The sequence below is a fragment of the Rhineura floridana genome, chromosome 2 (genome assembly GCF_030035675.1).
Source record: "Rhineura floridana isolate rRhiFlo1 chromosome 2, rRhiFlo1.hap2, whole genome shotgun sequence".
NCBI classification, from domain to species: domain Eukaryota; kingdom Metazoa; phylum Chordata; class Lepidosauria; order Squamata; family Rhineuridae; genus Rhineura; species Rhineura floridana.
In genome coordinates, this window is record NC_084481.1 from 15,874,307 (window position 1) to 15,890,439 (window position 16,133).

Below are 16,133 nucleotides of genomic sequence, written 5' to 3' on the forward strand. Positions count from 1 at the left end.
AGGCTGAGCTCTGAAAAGCTGGTATATAGAGAGCTTTGGATTTTGGCCTTCAAATACACAAAAAGTTCTTAGGGGCTCATCTAATCATGAAAATGTACATGGAGCAACAAATCATAAAAGAGGGCAAGAAGGCTCTGTTTGGTCAGACCTGGCTCCATCTGAGTGCTGGTGCAACATTTACCATTGAATAAGTGAGTGGCACTTGCTGATGTGGTGCATGTATATGGAACTCAATTGACCTGGTTTGGTCTCTCTTGTGGTCAGTGACTCTGTTCTCCTTTGTTAAGTAAAAGGGGTTGGATAGGACTCATTACAAAGCTTTGAGGAAACAAAACAAAATAAAATATGACTTATTGATCTGTGGTTACAATTTGTGGGTGGAAGGAAATAGTTAAATAGAAACTGGTAAATAATTAAAAAGCAAATCTGTGGATTCCTTTTAGCATTGCTGTTTTGGAAAACTATGAACTGTGGGGAACGGAGCACAGCTCAGGATCAGGACTTTGTTGCACAGGGAGGGAATTAACTGTTTCTTCTGTACTGTGTGACCCTGATTAAAATCCCCTCCCACAAAAAAACTGTGATTTGCCAAAGTAAGAGGGAAGCTGTATCAGTATCAATAGTAGCTCCCTTTCCACAGCAGAAAGCAACTTGGAGAGGGGGATGTTCATCAGAAACATGGCATGAGGGAAAGAGTTAATTTCTCTCTCTGTTCATCATGGTCCTGATACTGACCATCTCACAACCCATGGTAGCTAATGGGGCCAAGGAGGTAATAAATGCCTCTTTAAGAGAGGGAGTGGTCCCTGACTGCCTAAAAGAGGCGGTGGTGAGACCGCTCCTGAAGAAACCCTCCTTGGACCCAGATAACTTGAACAACTATAGACCTGTGGCGAATGTTCCGTTCCTGGGCAAGGTTCTGGAACGGGTGGTTGCCGGCCAGTTCCAGGGGCTCCTGGATGACACTGATTATCTTGATCCATTTCAATCCGGTTTTAGGCCCGGTTTTGGCACCGAAACAGCCTTGGTCGCCCTGTATGATGACCTTTGTTGGGAGAGGGACAGGGGGAGTGTGACTCTGTTGATTCTCCTTGATCTCTCAGCTGCTTTTGATACCATCGACCATGGTATCCTTCTGGGGAGACTCACGGAGTTGGGAGTTGGGGGTACAGCTTGGCAGTGGCTCCGCTCCTACTTGGTGGGTCGTCACCAGAAGGTAGTGCTTGGGGAACATTGCTCGACACCCTGGACTCTCCATTGTGGAGTCCCGCAGGGATCGGTACTGTCCCCCATGCTTTTTAACATCTACATGAAGCCACTGGGTGTGGTCATCAGGAGTTTTGGGGTGCGTTGTCATCAGTATGCTGATGACACGCAACTCTATTTCTCCTTTTCATCCCCTTCAGGTGAGGCTGTTAACGTGCCAAACCGCTGCCTGGCCGCGATAATGGACTGGATGGGGGCTAACAAACTGAAGCTCAATCCAGACAAGACCGAGATGCTGTTGGTGAGTGCCTTCACTGCCCAGATGGAGGATGTTCATCCTGTTCTTGATGGGGTTACACTCCCCTTGAAGGAACAGGTTCGTAGCTCGGGAGTCCTTTTCGATCCTTCCTTGTCTCTCGAGGCCCAGGTGGCCTCGGTGGCACGGAACGCTTTTTACCATCTTCGACTGGTAGCCCAGCTACGTCCCTATCTGGACAGTGATGACCTCGCCTCAGTTGTTCACGCTCTGGTAATTTCTAGGTTGGACTACTGCAATGCGCTCTACGTTGGGCTGCCCTTGAAGACTGTTCGGAAACTACAGCTAGTCCAGAATGCAGCGGCCAGACTACTGACATGGACCAGAAGGTCTGCTCATATAACACCCGTTCTGGGCCGTCTGCACTGGCTTCCTATTTGTTTCTGGGCTAAATTCAAAGTGCTGGTTTTGACCTATAAAGCCCTACACGGCATGGGACTGCAATACCTGGTGGAACGCCTCTCCCAATACGAACCTACCCGTACACTGCGCTTGACATCTAAGGCCCTCCTCCGAGTGCCATCCCATCGAGAAGCTCGGAGGGTGGTGACCAGAACTAGGGCCTTCTCGGTGGTGGCCCCCGAATTGTGGAATAGTCTCCCCGATGAGGTACGCCTGGCGCCGACGCTGCTATCTTTTCGGCGCCAGGTGAAAACCTTTTTATACTCCCAGGCATTTTAAAATGTATCTTAATAATTGTTTTTATCGTGTATTTTAAACAGTATCTTATTGTTATATTTTGATGTTGCTTGGTTGTTGTTGTTTGTTGTTTTGACTTTTGATTCTGTTATATTTACTGTATTTATAAATTTTGCTTGTTTTATCTTTTATGTACACCAGCCAGAGAGCCTTTTTGGCTTAGGGCGGTATATAAATAAAATAAAATAAATAAATAAATAAATAAATAAAAAGATACACTATATGTGACCACATATTTAATGTTAATACAGTTGGGCCCCGCTTTATGGTGCTTCACTTTATGGTGCTTCGCTAATGCGGCGGTCTCAATTACACGCAATTAGAATAAAGCCCCACTCATACGATGCTTGTTCCACTTTTACGGCGGTTTTTGGGCGTCGCACACCATTCTATTCAATGAGTTCCGCTTTTTGGTGGTTTTTGCTTTTAGGCAGGGGTCCGGAACGTAACCCGCTGTATGAATGGGGCCCTATTGTATAGTTTGGTCCTAAGATTCTTATTAGACACCTATATTTCCAGAGCAGAGCTTGGAAAAGTTACTTTTTTGAACTACAACTCCCATCAGCCCCAGCCAGCGTTATGCTTTAACGTTATGCATAACGCTGGCTGGGGCTGATGGGAGTTGTAGTTCAAAAAAGTAACTTTTCCAAGCTCTGATCCAGAGGAAGCATCAAGTGAGCTAGCAGTGATGGTACTGCAAGGAGTACTCGGGGGGGAGAAGGACAATTGGGAAGAGGATGGGCCTAGAGATCTGGGGGGCTCACACCTCCCAGAGGGTCCAAAGAGCCAGATCTTCAGTTGGCAGCGGTGGCTGCTGCTTCTTCAATTAATTAATTAATTTTTATCCTGCCTTTCCTCTCAGTACGAGCCTGGGGTGGCAAACATAAGCACTAAAAACACTTTAAAACATCACAAAAATAGACTTTGAAATATATTAAAACAAAACATCTTTTAAAACTTTTTTTAAAAAAGGTTTAAAAACATCTTAAAAGGTTTAAAAATATCTATATTTTAAAAAGTTTAAAAACATTAAAAAGCAATTTCAACACAGACGCAGACTGAGATAAGGTCTCAACTTGAAAGGTTTGTTGAAAGAGGAAGGTCTTCAGTAGGCTCTGAAAAGATAACAGAGATGGCGCCTGTCTAATATTTAAGGGGAGGGAATTCCACAGGGTAGGTGCCGCTACACTAAAGGTCCGTATCCTATGTTGTGCAGAACAGTCCTCCTGATAAGATGGTATCTGCAGGAGGCCCTCACTTGCAGAACGCAGTGATCGACTGGGTATATAAGGGATAAAACAGTCCCCAGACTACGGACCTGCTCTTTCAGAGGGAGTACGACCCCATCCAAAGCAGGCAACTGACCAGTTATCTGAACTTGGGAACCACCAACCCACAGTGCCTCTGTCTTGCCAGGATTCAGACTCAGTTTATTGGCCCTCATCCAGCCCACCACCGAGTCCAGGCAGCGGTCCAGGGCTTGCACAGCCTCACCCAATTCAGATGTCACAGGGAAATAGAGCTGGGTATCATCAGCATACTGCTGACACCTCTCCCCAAATCTCCTGATGACCGCTCCCAAGGGCTTCATACAGATGTTAAACAGCATGGGGACAGGATGGTACCCTGTGGCACCCCACAGCACAACTGCCAGAGAGCTGAAAGACAATCACCCAATGCTATTCTCTGAAAATGACCTTGGAGATAATAAACTAATATTAGTTTTCCCAAAACGAAAGGACCTGTCTGCCCCTCCTCCTAATTTGTTTTGTTCTAGCTGTTGCAAAAAAGCTTCCTTCGTTTCTCTTTCTCTAGTCAGCATTTCTTCTTTTCCCACCCACTCTCTCCTTGCCACACAAAAATTCAAGCTGAGGACTGGTCTCCTGTCCAGAAGACCAACTTCCCACCAGTGCTTTTCAAACAGGTGTTGTCACCCGCTAGAGAAAAGCTCATGGCTTCTCTTTGCTGGCAGGCAAGGATAGCATGCCCTATAATATCATTTTGGAGCAATGCAAGTCATAACATATCTTCATTAAAGGAATACTGCTATGGCACATTTCAGAATTGAAGGGTTCAACATTACTCTTCTAAAAATGAGTTAAGGAGGAGTAAAAGGAATAAGGACAGTACAATTGACTTTACCTGCCAAAAGGCTTTTAGAAATGCTTGAATTCATAGGGTAGTACTGCAATGGCTTCCAGTATCACATAAAGTTGTCATTTCCCTCATCACACAAGAAGAGAGGAATGCCATTACTCTCCCAGAGCGGGAATGCCCTTTTTAAAAACTATGATCCAATGCAAATGTTTGTGGCTTTGGGGAGCCTAACCTCCTTGAAACTCAACATCCTAAAGCTGGAATTAATTGTTCATTAAATGCACAAAGAGCTCTTTTCTCAGTCCAAAGTAAGCATAGAACCTTTTGACATGTTATGGAAAAAGAATGCAGTTCTCAGGCTTCTTTTTCTCAGTTTTATTTTTTTGGGCATCTGGATCTGTGCCAGATGCACAATAAACTCTTTGGCCTTTCATACAAACTAGCATGATCCTTCCTCGTTTTGTAACCTTAATTGGGAACTGACAAAGCTGAGTATGTTACCAAAGTGTTTCTGTCAAAAACCTGTTGACAGACCATATGTTTGGGCCAAACTACACAGATTTGACACTGGGAACGGCTGAAAGTAGATCAAATAACAAAACATGTGATTATTTTTAAAGATGTTATTTATCAACATTTAAATCTTACTTGCAAAAGAGAAAGAAAAAAGAGTTATGAGACTGGATATAAACAAGGCATTATAAGAGGAAATTGCCATGCTGACTGCATCTACCCTTCCAGTGAAGAACTACACAATTACTGTGTTTTATGCAGTTCTTGAAGACGAAAAGATAAGCAAGGGAGGAAATTAATGCCACACCGAAGGACAGGGCTTAAGATTATAAAGTAACCAAATCTTTGTGTGAAATCTGTAAACCAATTCCCACAAACATGCAAAGAGATTACTAATTCCTAGTTATTTTAGGATTAGTGGGTGTGTGCAGATATGCACATGTATATTCAGTGGTTCCAATCTAACAAACTATGCAGGGAGCAGCTAGGGCTCTGTAAATGGATCACTTTTCAAAAAGGGCAGCTGTTGGATTGAGTACATACAGTATATCTCCCCCCACTGTCTTTCTCTCTTTGGTACCCAGCCAGGAATAGGTGTGTGGAAGAGTACTTCAGTGAGTGGATAGTCCCTAGCTGGATTATGGCAACAAATACCATCTTCAGCTTACAATGCTTCTCTTAACTTCACCATAATGTCCTGAGCAGGAACACAGAAATCCTCCCAAATATACCAAGGCACCAATATACTCTCAATTTCCTGTAATTTTCTATTTGTTTGTGGTCTAAGTTAATAGAAGGAAGTACATTGAAATTAATAGGAAATTCTGTGTTTGACTTCAAAGGATTTTAGATCAGATCCCTAAAAGCAGAGACAAAAGGCTGCCTTAAATTATTACAGAGCTATCAGAGCACAATATACAAAACATATTGATACCAGACTAGTATATTTTTAAATAAATCATTTGTACCTGGGAACACATCTTGATTTTTATTTTTAAAAGCAAGTATTAAATTTATAACAACACCCTTGCCTGCTCTGAATTACAGAGATGGCCAAAGGTTAGCTAAAATAAATTAATTATCCAGATCAAGAAATGGTACAAGCACTTCCATAATTCCATTTCTCTTCACACAAAGAAAGCAGAAGTGGTACAGGAGAGAAAGGGCGGTGTAAATAAGAAAGCAAGCAAAGAAAGAGTAAGTAAATGTCAGCCTTCATTTGGGGGTTCTTCACTACTAGACTTTCTTACTGGTACTGATCACATCAAAATTCTGAAGTTTTGTTTTCAAAAAATAATAATCCAGAATCTGTGCATTAACAGAAAGGAAAGTTTAAAACAACAAAAAACACCCTCAATGGAATAAACATTTCATTTATTTCTAGGGAACTGAGATCTTTTAAAATAAGAAATGTGTACTTTAAATACAATAGAGATCCTCTGCTACAATTTCTGCCACCTAAAACTTGGACACCGAACATTAACAGGAATCCAGTCCTAGAAACCTTTCTCTTATCAATAAACAGAGTCATCAACAACCACACACCAACTCCTACTCACGACAACCTTTCAAAAGAAGAAAGAATAGCCCTAAGGAACCTTCAGATGAGAAGGGATGTTGTCATCAAGCCTGCAGATAAGGGTGGTGCTGTTGTGGTACTTAACACTACAGACTATATAGCAGAAGGTCAAAGACAACTAAAGGATGAAACAACATATAGATTTCTTGACAAAGACATCACCACAGATCTCAATACTTGTATCATTACATCTATACAAAACCTTACAAGTAGGAAACTTCTTAAAGAGGAAACTGCTGATCTCCTTGTTAATCCAAATCCCACCCCTGGAAGGTTTTACATGCTGCCTAAAATCCACAAAGGCAACAATCCTGGTCGCCCAATTGTCTCAGGTAACAACACAGCTACTGAAAGGATTTCTCTGTACATTGTCTTAAATTTACAAAACATGGTGCAAAACCTCCCATCGTATATCAAAGACACCAAGGACTTCTTGCTTAAAATTGAGTCTTTAAACAAGCAGTATCAATTCCACAACAATACTATACTAGCTACTTTAGATGTCACATCTCTTTATACCAATATACCACATAATGATGGGATTCAGGCTTTAAATGAGTTCCTTAACACCAGAGATATGAACAATCCTCCAACAGAGGTTCTCACAACTTTAGCTACGCTAGTCCTGACTTGTAACAACTTTACATTCAATGGAGAACACTACCTGCAACTACAAGGCACAGGTATGGGGACTCGCATGGCTCCATCATGTGCAAATCTCTTTATAGGTAAACTGGAACAGGAGATCCTCAAAAAGGCCATCAACAAACCACTTATATGGTGGCGATACATTGACGACATCTTTATGGTCTGGACGTATGGTAAAGAGAGTTTGGAACAATTTAAAAATTACATCAACTCTATCCATCCCTCTATTAAGTTTACATTTAATAGTACAAATGACAATCTGCACATCCCTTTTCTGGATGTCCTTCTTACCATTGAAAACAACAAAATAGCCACTGATCTGTACAGCAAACCCACTGATGCCCACACCTATTTAAACTGGAAATCCTGCCATCCTAAGCATATAAAGAAGAACATTGTGTATAGCTTAGCTCTGAGAATCAAACTTATTTGCAACACTGAAGATAAATACCAGAGAAGGATCAGTGAACTTAAAGAACACCTTCTTCGAAGAGGATATTCTCCACATATTATGAATTGCAACGTCCACCGAGCCTCCATTCTGTCCAGAGAAAACCTCATCCATCATACTGAGGTGTCAAAGAGCAGAGAGAAACGGATTCCATTTGTGGTAGAATTCCATCCAGCATCTCCTAACTATCACCGAGCAATCAAGGAGAGCTACCCATTGCTGGCAAACTCTGAACATCTTACCAGAGCCATCAGCAGGCCTCCTGTTATAGCATTTCGCCAACCTCCTAATTTGTGCAGACTGTTGGTGAGAGCTGTGCTTGAGCCACCTATCACCAATCCAGGGTCTCATCCTTGTCACTCCAAACACTGTATCACCTGTGTGTACCTCAGGGAGACAGCCACTTTTACAAGCACTAGGACAGGCAGGACATATTACATCAAAGAGAACATCACCTGCAGGTCCTGCAATATAGTTTACATCATCGAGTGCAAAAGACCAGGATGTCATATCCAATACGTAAGAAAGACCACAACTGACCTACACACGCGCTTCACGAACCACAAGTCGGCAATTTTGACAAAAAAAGTGGAGCAACCAGTTGCAAAGCATTTTAACATCGAGGGTCACAGCCTGTTGGACTTTTCCATTACAGCAATAGAGATGCCAGCAGATCCAGCAGCATTGACCAAAAGGGAGAACTTTTGGATTTACTCTCTGGACACATTGGCACCACATGGCCTGAACCTGGAGGACAGTACCACCACTATTTAGCTTCTGCCAATGAAGCCCCTCTGAGCATTCCATCCTCAAAGCTCTATAACTGCCACCTTGGTAACAGCATTTGTATGTTGGCAGCTGATGAAGGCGGAAGCTGAAACGTTTTGTTAATATAATAAAAACCTCTGTTTGGTTAATCACAATTACGTTCATATATATATTTTAGGTGATTAATGGAATCCTTATAGGGATCCAGAGCAAGCTTCAGTGTAGTTCTGTTTGTTGCTTTCAAAACTGTCTTATATATATATATATATATATATATTGAGCTAGAGTGGTGAGGCACACTTGCAGAAAGAAAGCCTAAAAAAAACCTAAAAGGAATATACATTATTTTTCTTCCAGGCAAGCATGATGTATTTATTTATTGGAAAATTACAATGTTGATGGAGGGGGGAGGCGGAATTACAATTTTCAACTTTTTATTTTTATGTTCTGGAGTGTTCCTTTGAGTTATATTTTTATGTTGCTCAAAGGAATGAAAATTTATTTTCTTCCAGGCTGCAGAATAAAACAAGCAAGAACAATCTCCAAAGGGATAAGCACTTTTTTCCTTCAGGGAAATAGGGAACTTTTCTTTTGTGCATGCGTAAAAATGTACAATCAATATTCCAAAATTCTCCTTTCTTACTAAAAGACTGGGGTGGAAGCCAGAGTATAACAGAATGGTGGAACAATGGGGTGGAACTGGGGAAATTCATTCATCCTTAGAAAAAATCTATACAATAACAAAAGTATTATTATGATTACTACTACTTATACCCCGCCCTTTCCTCTCATGAGAGTCCAGGGTGGCTAACACTAAGAATATACACCATTAAAAGCAAAAGTAGAACCACAATACAAAATTCAACATGCAATAATAATAAAAGTTACAATATACAAATGATGTCATTCCTGTTAGGCTCCAAAGGCCTGCTGAAACAAATAGGTTCTGAAGCTGCTACCTGACTGAACATAGTGTGGCAGAATGGAATCTTTAGAACTATGTAGAATCATGGAATCTTTTCCTTTTATAAAACTGGATTTTCAGCTGGCACTTTTAACTTGATGTATCCAGAACGTTCTTTAAAAAGTGATTGTTAGAAGTACTTCTTCTGTCAAAAACCCTAACCTATTATGTTGTCAGCAAAACACCAGTTGTTAACATCAGTTTATTATTATTAATAATAATAATTAGATTTATATCCTGGCCTTCCTCCCAATAGGAGCCCAGGGCATCAAACAAAAGCACTAAAAACACTCTAAAACATCATAAAAACATACTTTAAAATATATTACAACAAAACATCCTTAAAAACATATTAAAACAAAACATCTTTAAAAACATCTTTTAAAAAAGCTTTAAAAACATCTTTTTTTAAAAAAAGCTTTAAAGTTTTATCCTTGGGTTCCCACAACGACACACATTTTTATTTGTGTGTCTGCACATAAACAACGTTCTAATGTATTTGAAAGAAGACCCATTTTGAGTCTGTGGATTTATGGCAGATACCATCCAATCTGAACACTTTGTTAGATAATAAATAGTGATTACAGCGGTTGCTATACATTAGCAAGACATTACAAAGGAAAGCTGGCTTAGGTAACATGGCTAACTGACAAAACACAGGGAGAACCTAGCTAGTAATAACAATACATATGAGGAGGTCACCAGCTGCATTCTCCCAAGTGAATCCCCTATACAGGGAAAGGGAAAACTTCTTAACAGCAGGATTTCCTCCTGTCTCAGTATTATGTGCCTTCTTCAGAACAAAGACCTGGAACAATGTAAAACTACAGTAAGTTTTCATCACAATTCTGGAATGAGCTTTTCTTTTCCCTTATACGAAACAAGTCAGCTGTTCCTCAATCCCTGTTCCCTAGTCAGAAAATCTGTCTGCTAGTGATCATGGTCTACTGTGCAGATATTATCAAACCAGGTCCTTTACCACATGGGACAGAGAAATATCTACACAAGAAAGTACAAAGTGTTTAATTATGGGGGGGTTGCAGCTGGATGCAGCAAAGGCAGCAAAGAAGCATATACAAGAATGTTGCCATCTGCATGTAGTTCAATGGCTTATATGAATCTAATGACCTTGCGTTTAAACAGAGACCATAAATAGGACCTTGTGGGAAAACTAGTGCCTTTAATCCAGGTAGGTAGGATGCGTGACAGAAGTAATGAAGTGTTGGGCACCAACATGAAAGGCCTAAGATGAGTAATGAGAAATGGAGGGCAGGCCAGAGCTGCAACAGCCAGGTTTCTGTTCTAATCCTCCAAGCAGAAGAAACAGCTGATAAAAGAATTCTATATAGTCTTATGTGAAAAGTAAAACCGGTGTGACTGTATCACTTCTAATTGTAGCTGTGGACTGGTTGGGCTCTAACAGTGGAGAGGGCCAAAAGGAGATGTTTGAGGGTCATGCTGGGGGCGAATCATTCCAATACATTCCCAGAATAAGGGGAGGGGAGAGCGAGAGCGAGAGAAAGCATCACTGACATAAGTGTTTTCTCCCTCATTGGGGGAAAAAATCCTGTTTTAAAAAAAGTCTCCAAAGGAAGGAAAAAAGGAAGACTTACAACCCCTCCAACTTACAACTTGTCTCTGTGAGCTCAACAGGGCTTTGGAGGTTCATCTGCCAGCTACATCTTTCCCCTCCACCTAGTAGCATGGCTGTGCCCAGCTGCAATCCCAGGCCTAGTTTCCTGGGACGAAACCTCAATTGAACTTACTTTTGTGTAAACATGCCAGGATTGCACAGTTGCTGTTTTATACATTGTAGTTTTACAGTTTATAATTATGCTTAATATTATTTTTTTATTTTTAAATATGTAGTTAGCCCTGAAAGGCAGCCTATAAATATTTAAATGAAATAAACAAATTACAGCAAGGTGGACTCTCCTTTGTTAGAGGCTTTGGACACCTGTCAGGGATGGCATGGTAAAAGATTTCCTGCACTGGCAGGCGGCGGGACTAGATGGGTTTTGAAGTCTAATCTATGATTTTATGAAATGTTCTCTCTCTTCAGAGTATGCTTGTGTTGCTGTTAGTTTTTGATATAACATCAAATAGCACTGAGAGTGAGGAGAACCTATGCACTTTAGAGTGTGCTCAAGAAGCAACTGAACACCTTAAAAAAAGAACATGCTGGTAAAGTTTTGTGAGTGTGTGTGTGTGTGTGTCCTGACTGCCCTTCTTGCATCAGAGCCATAAAGCTAATGTTAGCACAAATGCATTTGAATGAAAAATGGAAACAATCTTGAGACTTCTGATATTAATCCAAGGGACTGAGAGCTTTAAAGCTATCTTGGGTCCTTTGATTAACAACTTCTTCTCTCACAGAAAATGTGTAGCCTTGGGAATCTGTAATCTTAGGGTATTACACTAATAGAAACAGCTTAAAGGGGATTACCCAGAAGAGACCTTTGTGAATCTTTGGAGACTATATAGGGCTATAAGTCTGAGTTGCCTCAGCCAGGTAATAAAGCCCTTCAAGGTTTGATAAGAAATGGGAACCCTCAGCCTGCTCCCAAAGCTTCATTGACCAGCTCTGGGATTATTTGCTGGGATATCAATTATTCTTTAAACATCTACCTTGGAGCACAGTCATGTTATTTATGAGCATGTTTTGGTGAACAGCTTTTAAAAACCTAAGTGTTAAACTTTTGTAGATTTGCCAAATAAGGTTGACTTAATAAAGGAGTGTGTTAAACTGATTCATTTAGCAGGCATCCCAACAAGAACATCTCTATTAAGACCAACTAAAAAGTCATTATACAGTGAGCTAGTTCACTGGGCAAATATCTGCTTAATTCTGGCCCCGGCCTCGTAGTCAAAATTAAGCAATTTTTCACACATCCCAGCCTGAAGCCTGCCTTTTGCCCAGTGGTGTGGCACCGTCTTTTCCTGTTCCTCTTCCTCCTCTGCAGGCTAGCCCTGCTTGGGGAGGCTGTTGCCAAGGCCTCTGCTCTATTGTTCATCCTGGACACTCCTCTCCTGCCTACTTCTCTGTGCTGGCAGGGGTAGTGAATTGGAGGGGACCAGGAGGGGGCTGCCTGCAAAAAAAGTAATGGGACAGGACTACACACCTGATACCCATAGCACAGACAAATGTAGCTTTAGCAATGAACAATTTTGATTTTTTATACAGTTTCATAGCTGGATAATTACTTGTTCCATTAGACTGTTTTTGTGACATTTGGACTTCAATAAACCTAAACATACTGCTTGACTTATAAAGCAGATTCCAAAATCGCTGTAATTCAGAAGAAGAGTCTAGTACAAAGATAACACAAAGGCTCCATACAGAAACAGCATATTAAAGGGATGACAAAATGTTTCACATATAAAATGGATCACGAACTGTTTGAGATATAAAAACACGTTAAGACTTCCAGGGACTATTTAATCATAGTTAATGACGTACAAAATTACGCAGTGATTCAGCATAGGTCCAATCTGTGTCAATTTGATCTACCAACAGTGAAAAGCATAGTACAGATACTGAGGTCAATGGATGAGGGGGGTGGTAGGATTTTTTTGCAAACAGTTTTGCCCCTTTGAAAAGTGCTCCATCTTTTGATGATTTGGTAGAGAGGCTGTAAACAGATCACTCTGAATTGGCTTGTGATGTCACACCACCATATTTTATTGGCTATGTTGTATGGTGGCATCATCATGCTAACAGCATGACCCCTAATTATCTGGGATCATGTTGCCAGCAAGAAGAATTCAATATATTGGTTAAAAATGATGGCAAAGCAGCTGCTAATTTATTTATTTATTTTTATTTTATTCAATTTTTATACCACCCACAGCCAGAAGGCTCTCTGGGTGGTGCACAACAGTAAGTAAAATAGAATAAAATCACATGAAAAACACTAAAAGGTGAACATATTAAACAATTAAACAATCTGGTACATATTAAAAACTAATAAAATATATTAAAATGCCTGGGAAAATAAAAAGGTTTTGACCTGGCGCCGGAAAGATAGAAGTGTAGGCGCCAGGCATACCTCGTCGGGGAGACTGTTCCATAATTTGGGGGCCACCACTGAAAAGGCCCTGGATCTTGTTACAACCCTCCGAGCCTCTCTATGGGTCAGAACTCGGAGGAGGGCCTTTGATGTTGAACGTAGTGAGCGGGTAGGTTCGTATCGGGAGAGGCGTTCCGCCAGGTACTGTGGTCCCGCGCCGTGTAAGGCTTTATAAGTCAAAACTAGCACCTTGAATCTGGCCCGGAAACGAACAGGTAGCCAGTGCAAACGAGCCAGAACAGGTGTTATATGTGCGGACCGTCTCATCCTCGTCAACAGTCTGGCTGCCGCGTTTTGCACTAGCTGTAGTTTCTGAACTGTCTTCAAAGGCAGCCCCAGGTAGAGTGCATTGCAGTAGTCCAATCTAGAGGTTACCAGAGCATGCACAACTGAGGTGAGGTCATCGCTGTCCAGGTAGGGGCGTAGCTAGGCTACCATCCAAAGATGGTAGAACGCATTCTGTGCCACCGAGGCTACCTGAGCCTCGAGGGACAGGAATGGATCGAAAAGAACCCCCAGACTATGAACCTGTTCCTTCAGGGGGAGTGTAACCCCATCCAGAACAGGTTGGACATCCACCATCTGGGCCGAGAAGGCATTCACCAACAGCGTCTCAGTCTTGTCAGGACTGAGCCTAAGTTTGTTAGCTCTCATCCAGTCCATTATCGTGGCCAGGCAACGGTTCAGCACATTAACAGCCTCACCTGAAGAAGATGAAAAGGAGAAATAGAGTTGTGTGTCATCAGCATACTGGTGACAACGCACTCCAAAACTCCTGATGACCGCACCCAGCGGCTTCATGTAGATGTTAAAAAGCATGGGGGACAGAACCGATCCCTGCGGGACTCCACAATGGAGAGTCCAGGGTATCGAGCAGTGCTCCCCAAGCCCTACCTTCTGGAGACGATCCACCAAGTAAGAGCGGAGCCACTGCCAAGCAGTACCTCCAACTCCCAACTCCATGAGTCTCCCCAGAAGGATACCATGGTCGATGGTATCAAAAGCAGCTGAGAGATCAAGGAGAATCAACAGAGTTACACTCCCCCTGTCCCTCTCCCGACATAGGTCATCAAGAGGGACAGCAAAAACCATGAGAAAGGCAAAGACCTCCATAGCATTAACTAGTTGGGAGTCTTTCAGGAAAAGTTTGGTCCCACAAAATTCCCCCTCTTTCATATAAAATGTTTGCTTTATGAACATTCAGAACAGCCTTAATGTTAAATCAACTTTAGTTTTGGCAATATGTTTGTGTAATAGCTGCAGAATCCTCCAGGATACTTCTCTGAGGGTATTTACAACTTCAAATGTTATGGTATCATAACAATCAGGAGAAATTGTTTTAACAATTTCAGTAATCTCCACTCTTCTATAATGTGACAAGAGAACAGCCATGTGAGTTTAAGACTGGGAGAATTTAGGAGTCTAGCACAAGGTGCAGAATCAGAGATGCTCCTTTATGCCTACACAATCACAGGGGCTCTATAGCTTATTTAGCATAATGCCCAATTTAGTCCTGAAAGCTTCTGAGAGTTTCACAGGCCAGTTATAAACTTTGGGCAGGAAAGAGGGCTGATCGTAGATCTAGAGCAGCCTTTCCCAACCAGTGTGACTCCAGATGTTGTTGGACCACAGCTCCCATCTTTCCTGACCGTTGGCAATGCTGGCTGAGGCTGATGGGAGTTGTGCTCCAACAACATCTGGAGGCACACTGGTTGGGAAAGGCTGATCTAGAGAAAGGAAATAAAATGTCATTACTTACTTTCATATGAACATGTAGAAACATGGCACATAAAGGATTTTTTATTTTTATTTTTAATAGTCTTAGAAAAACTTGCTAAGACAAAGGGGTAAAAAAGTTGTCACATGACCACTGCAGATCCCTGGGTGAGGTTGCCTACTGTCTTCCTTCATTTGAACCTGTGACCATTGGCCTAATTGAACATGCAATGAACAAAAGCAAAAAAATAAAAATAAAAAAATGGAATACATTAATGTAATGTTCAACCATTAAACCATGGGGTGGTAACAATGGCTGTTCCTTAGCTACCAATATCTACACACCAGCCTTGTATTTATGCACTCGCATAGTAGCCATAGGCTACAAAAAATAGTCCAGGGAGTCCCATCTAGATGATTGAGAAAACAGGTAGAAAGCGTGGGCTACCAGAAGAGGGAAGCCCCCTTCCTTCCACACCTAGCATAGAACTGCAGTAGAGTGGTGGAGGAGAGATGGCACTCTCTGTCCTTACTCTGCTAGCTCCCAGGAGGCTAGTAATTTTTTTTCACAGGTTAGTAACTTTTATAAGCTTATTTACATGGCTGGCCAACATATACTTCTCAATGAATTATTTGGAAAATACAACAAATTCTTTACGTTGTCACTTAGAACTCAATTAATATTTATTGATTAGACTTCAGCTGAGCACCTACCCAGTGCTGATCATAATCAGATGGCCTTCCTCTGCCTTCCTCTTCATCATAGAAAGATAAGCCTTCCCGCCTTGCCTGATGGTATTCCTTCCGCAACTTCTGGATACGGTCTGCCGTTCCAACAGTCAAATGGTCACTGGATGAGGAAGAAAATGTGGCATAAGTATCTGAGTGCATTTCATCTTCAGAAGATGTAAGCACATGATTGAACTTATTCAACAGATGGATTTTTTTCACTTCAGGTTGTAGTGAAAACTTTTGTTTTGGAAACATACATGTGCATGCTAGTGAGGGCTCCTGCTTGTATCATTATACTTTACATCCAAGCCACAAATTTCAGAAAATAAAATATTTAGGAACTTAAATGGAATAGTAGTTAATATTTATTTCAG

General features: G+C 41.5%; 1 protein-coding gene across 3 annotated transcripts in view; it reads right to left on the bottom strand.

The window, feature by feature from the left end:
• The window catches only part of PARD3B (par-3 family cell polarity regulator beta), an 894,180-nt gene that overhangs the window by 136,738 nt on the left and 741,309 nt on the right, over nt 1-16,133 (bottom strand). For all 3 annotated transcript variants that reach the window (XM_061607918.1, XM_061607919.1, XM_061607920.1), the window contains exon 21: nt 15,742-15,877. In XM_061607918.1, coding sequence (XP_061463902.1) covers nt 15,742-15,877 — 136 coding nt within the window. The remainder of the gene's footprint in view (nt 1-15,741; nt 15,878-16,133) is intronic.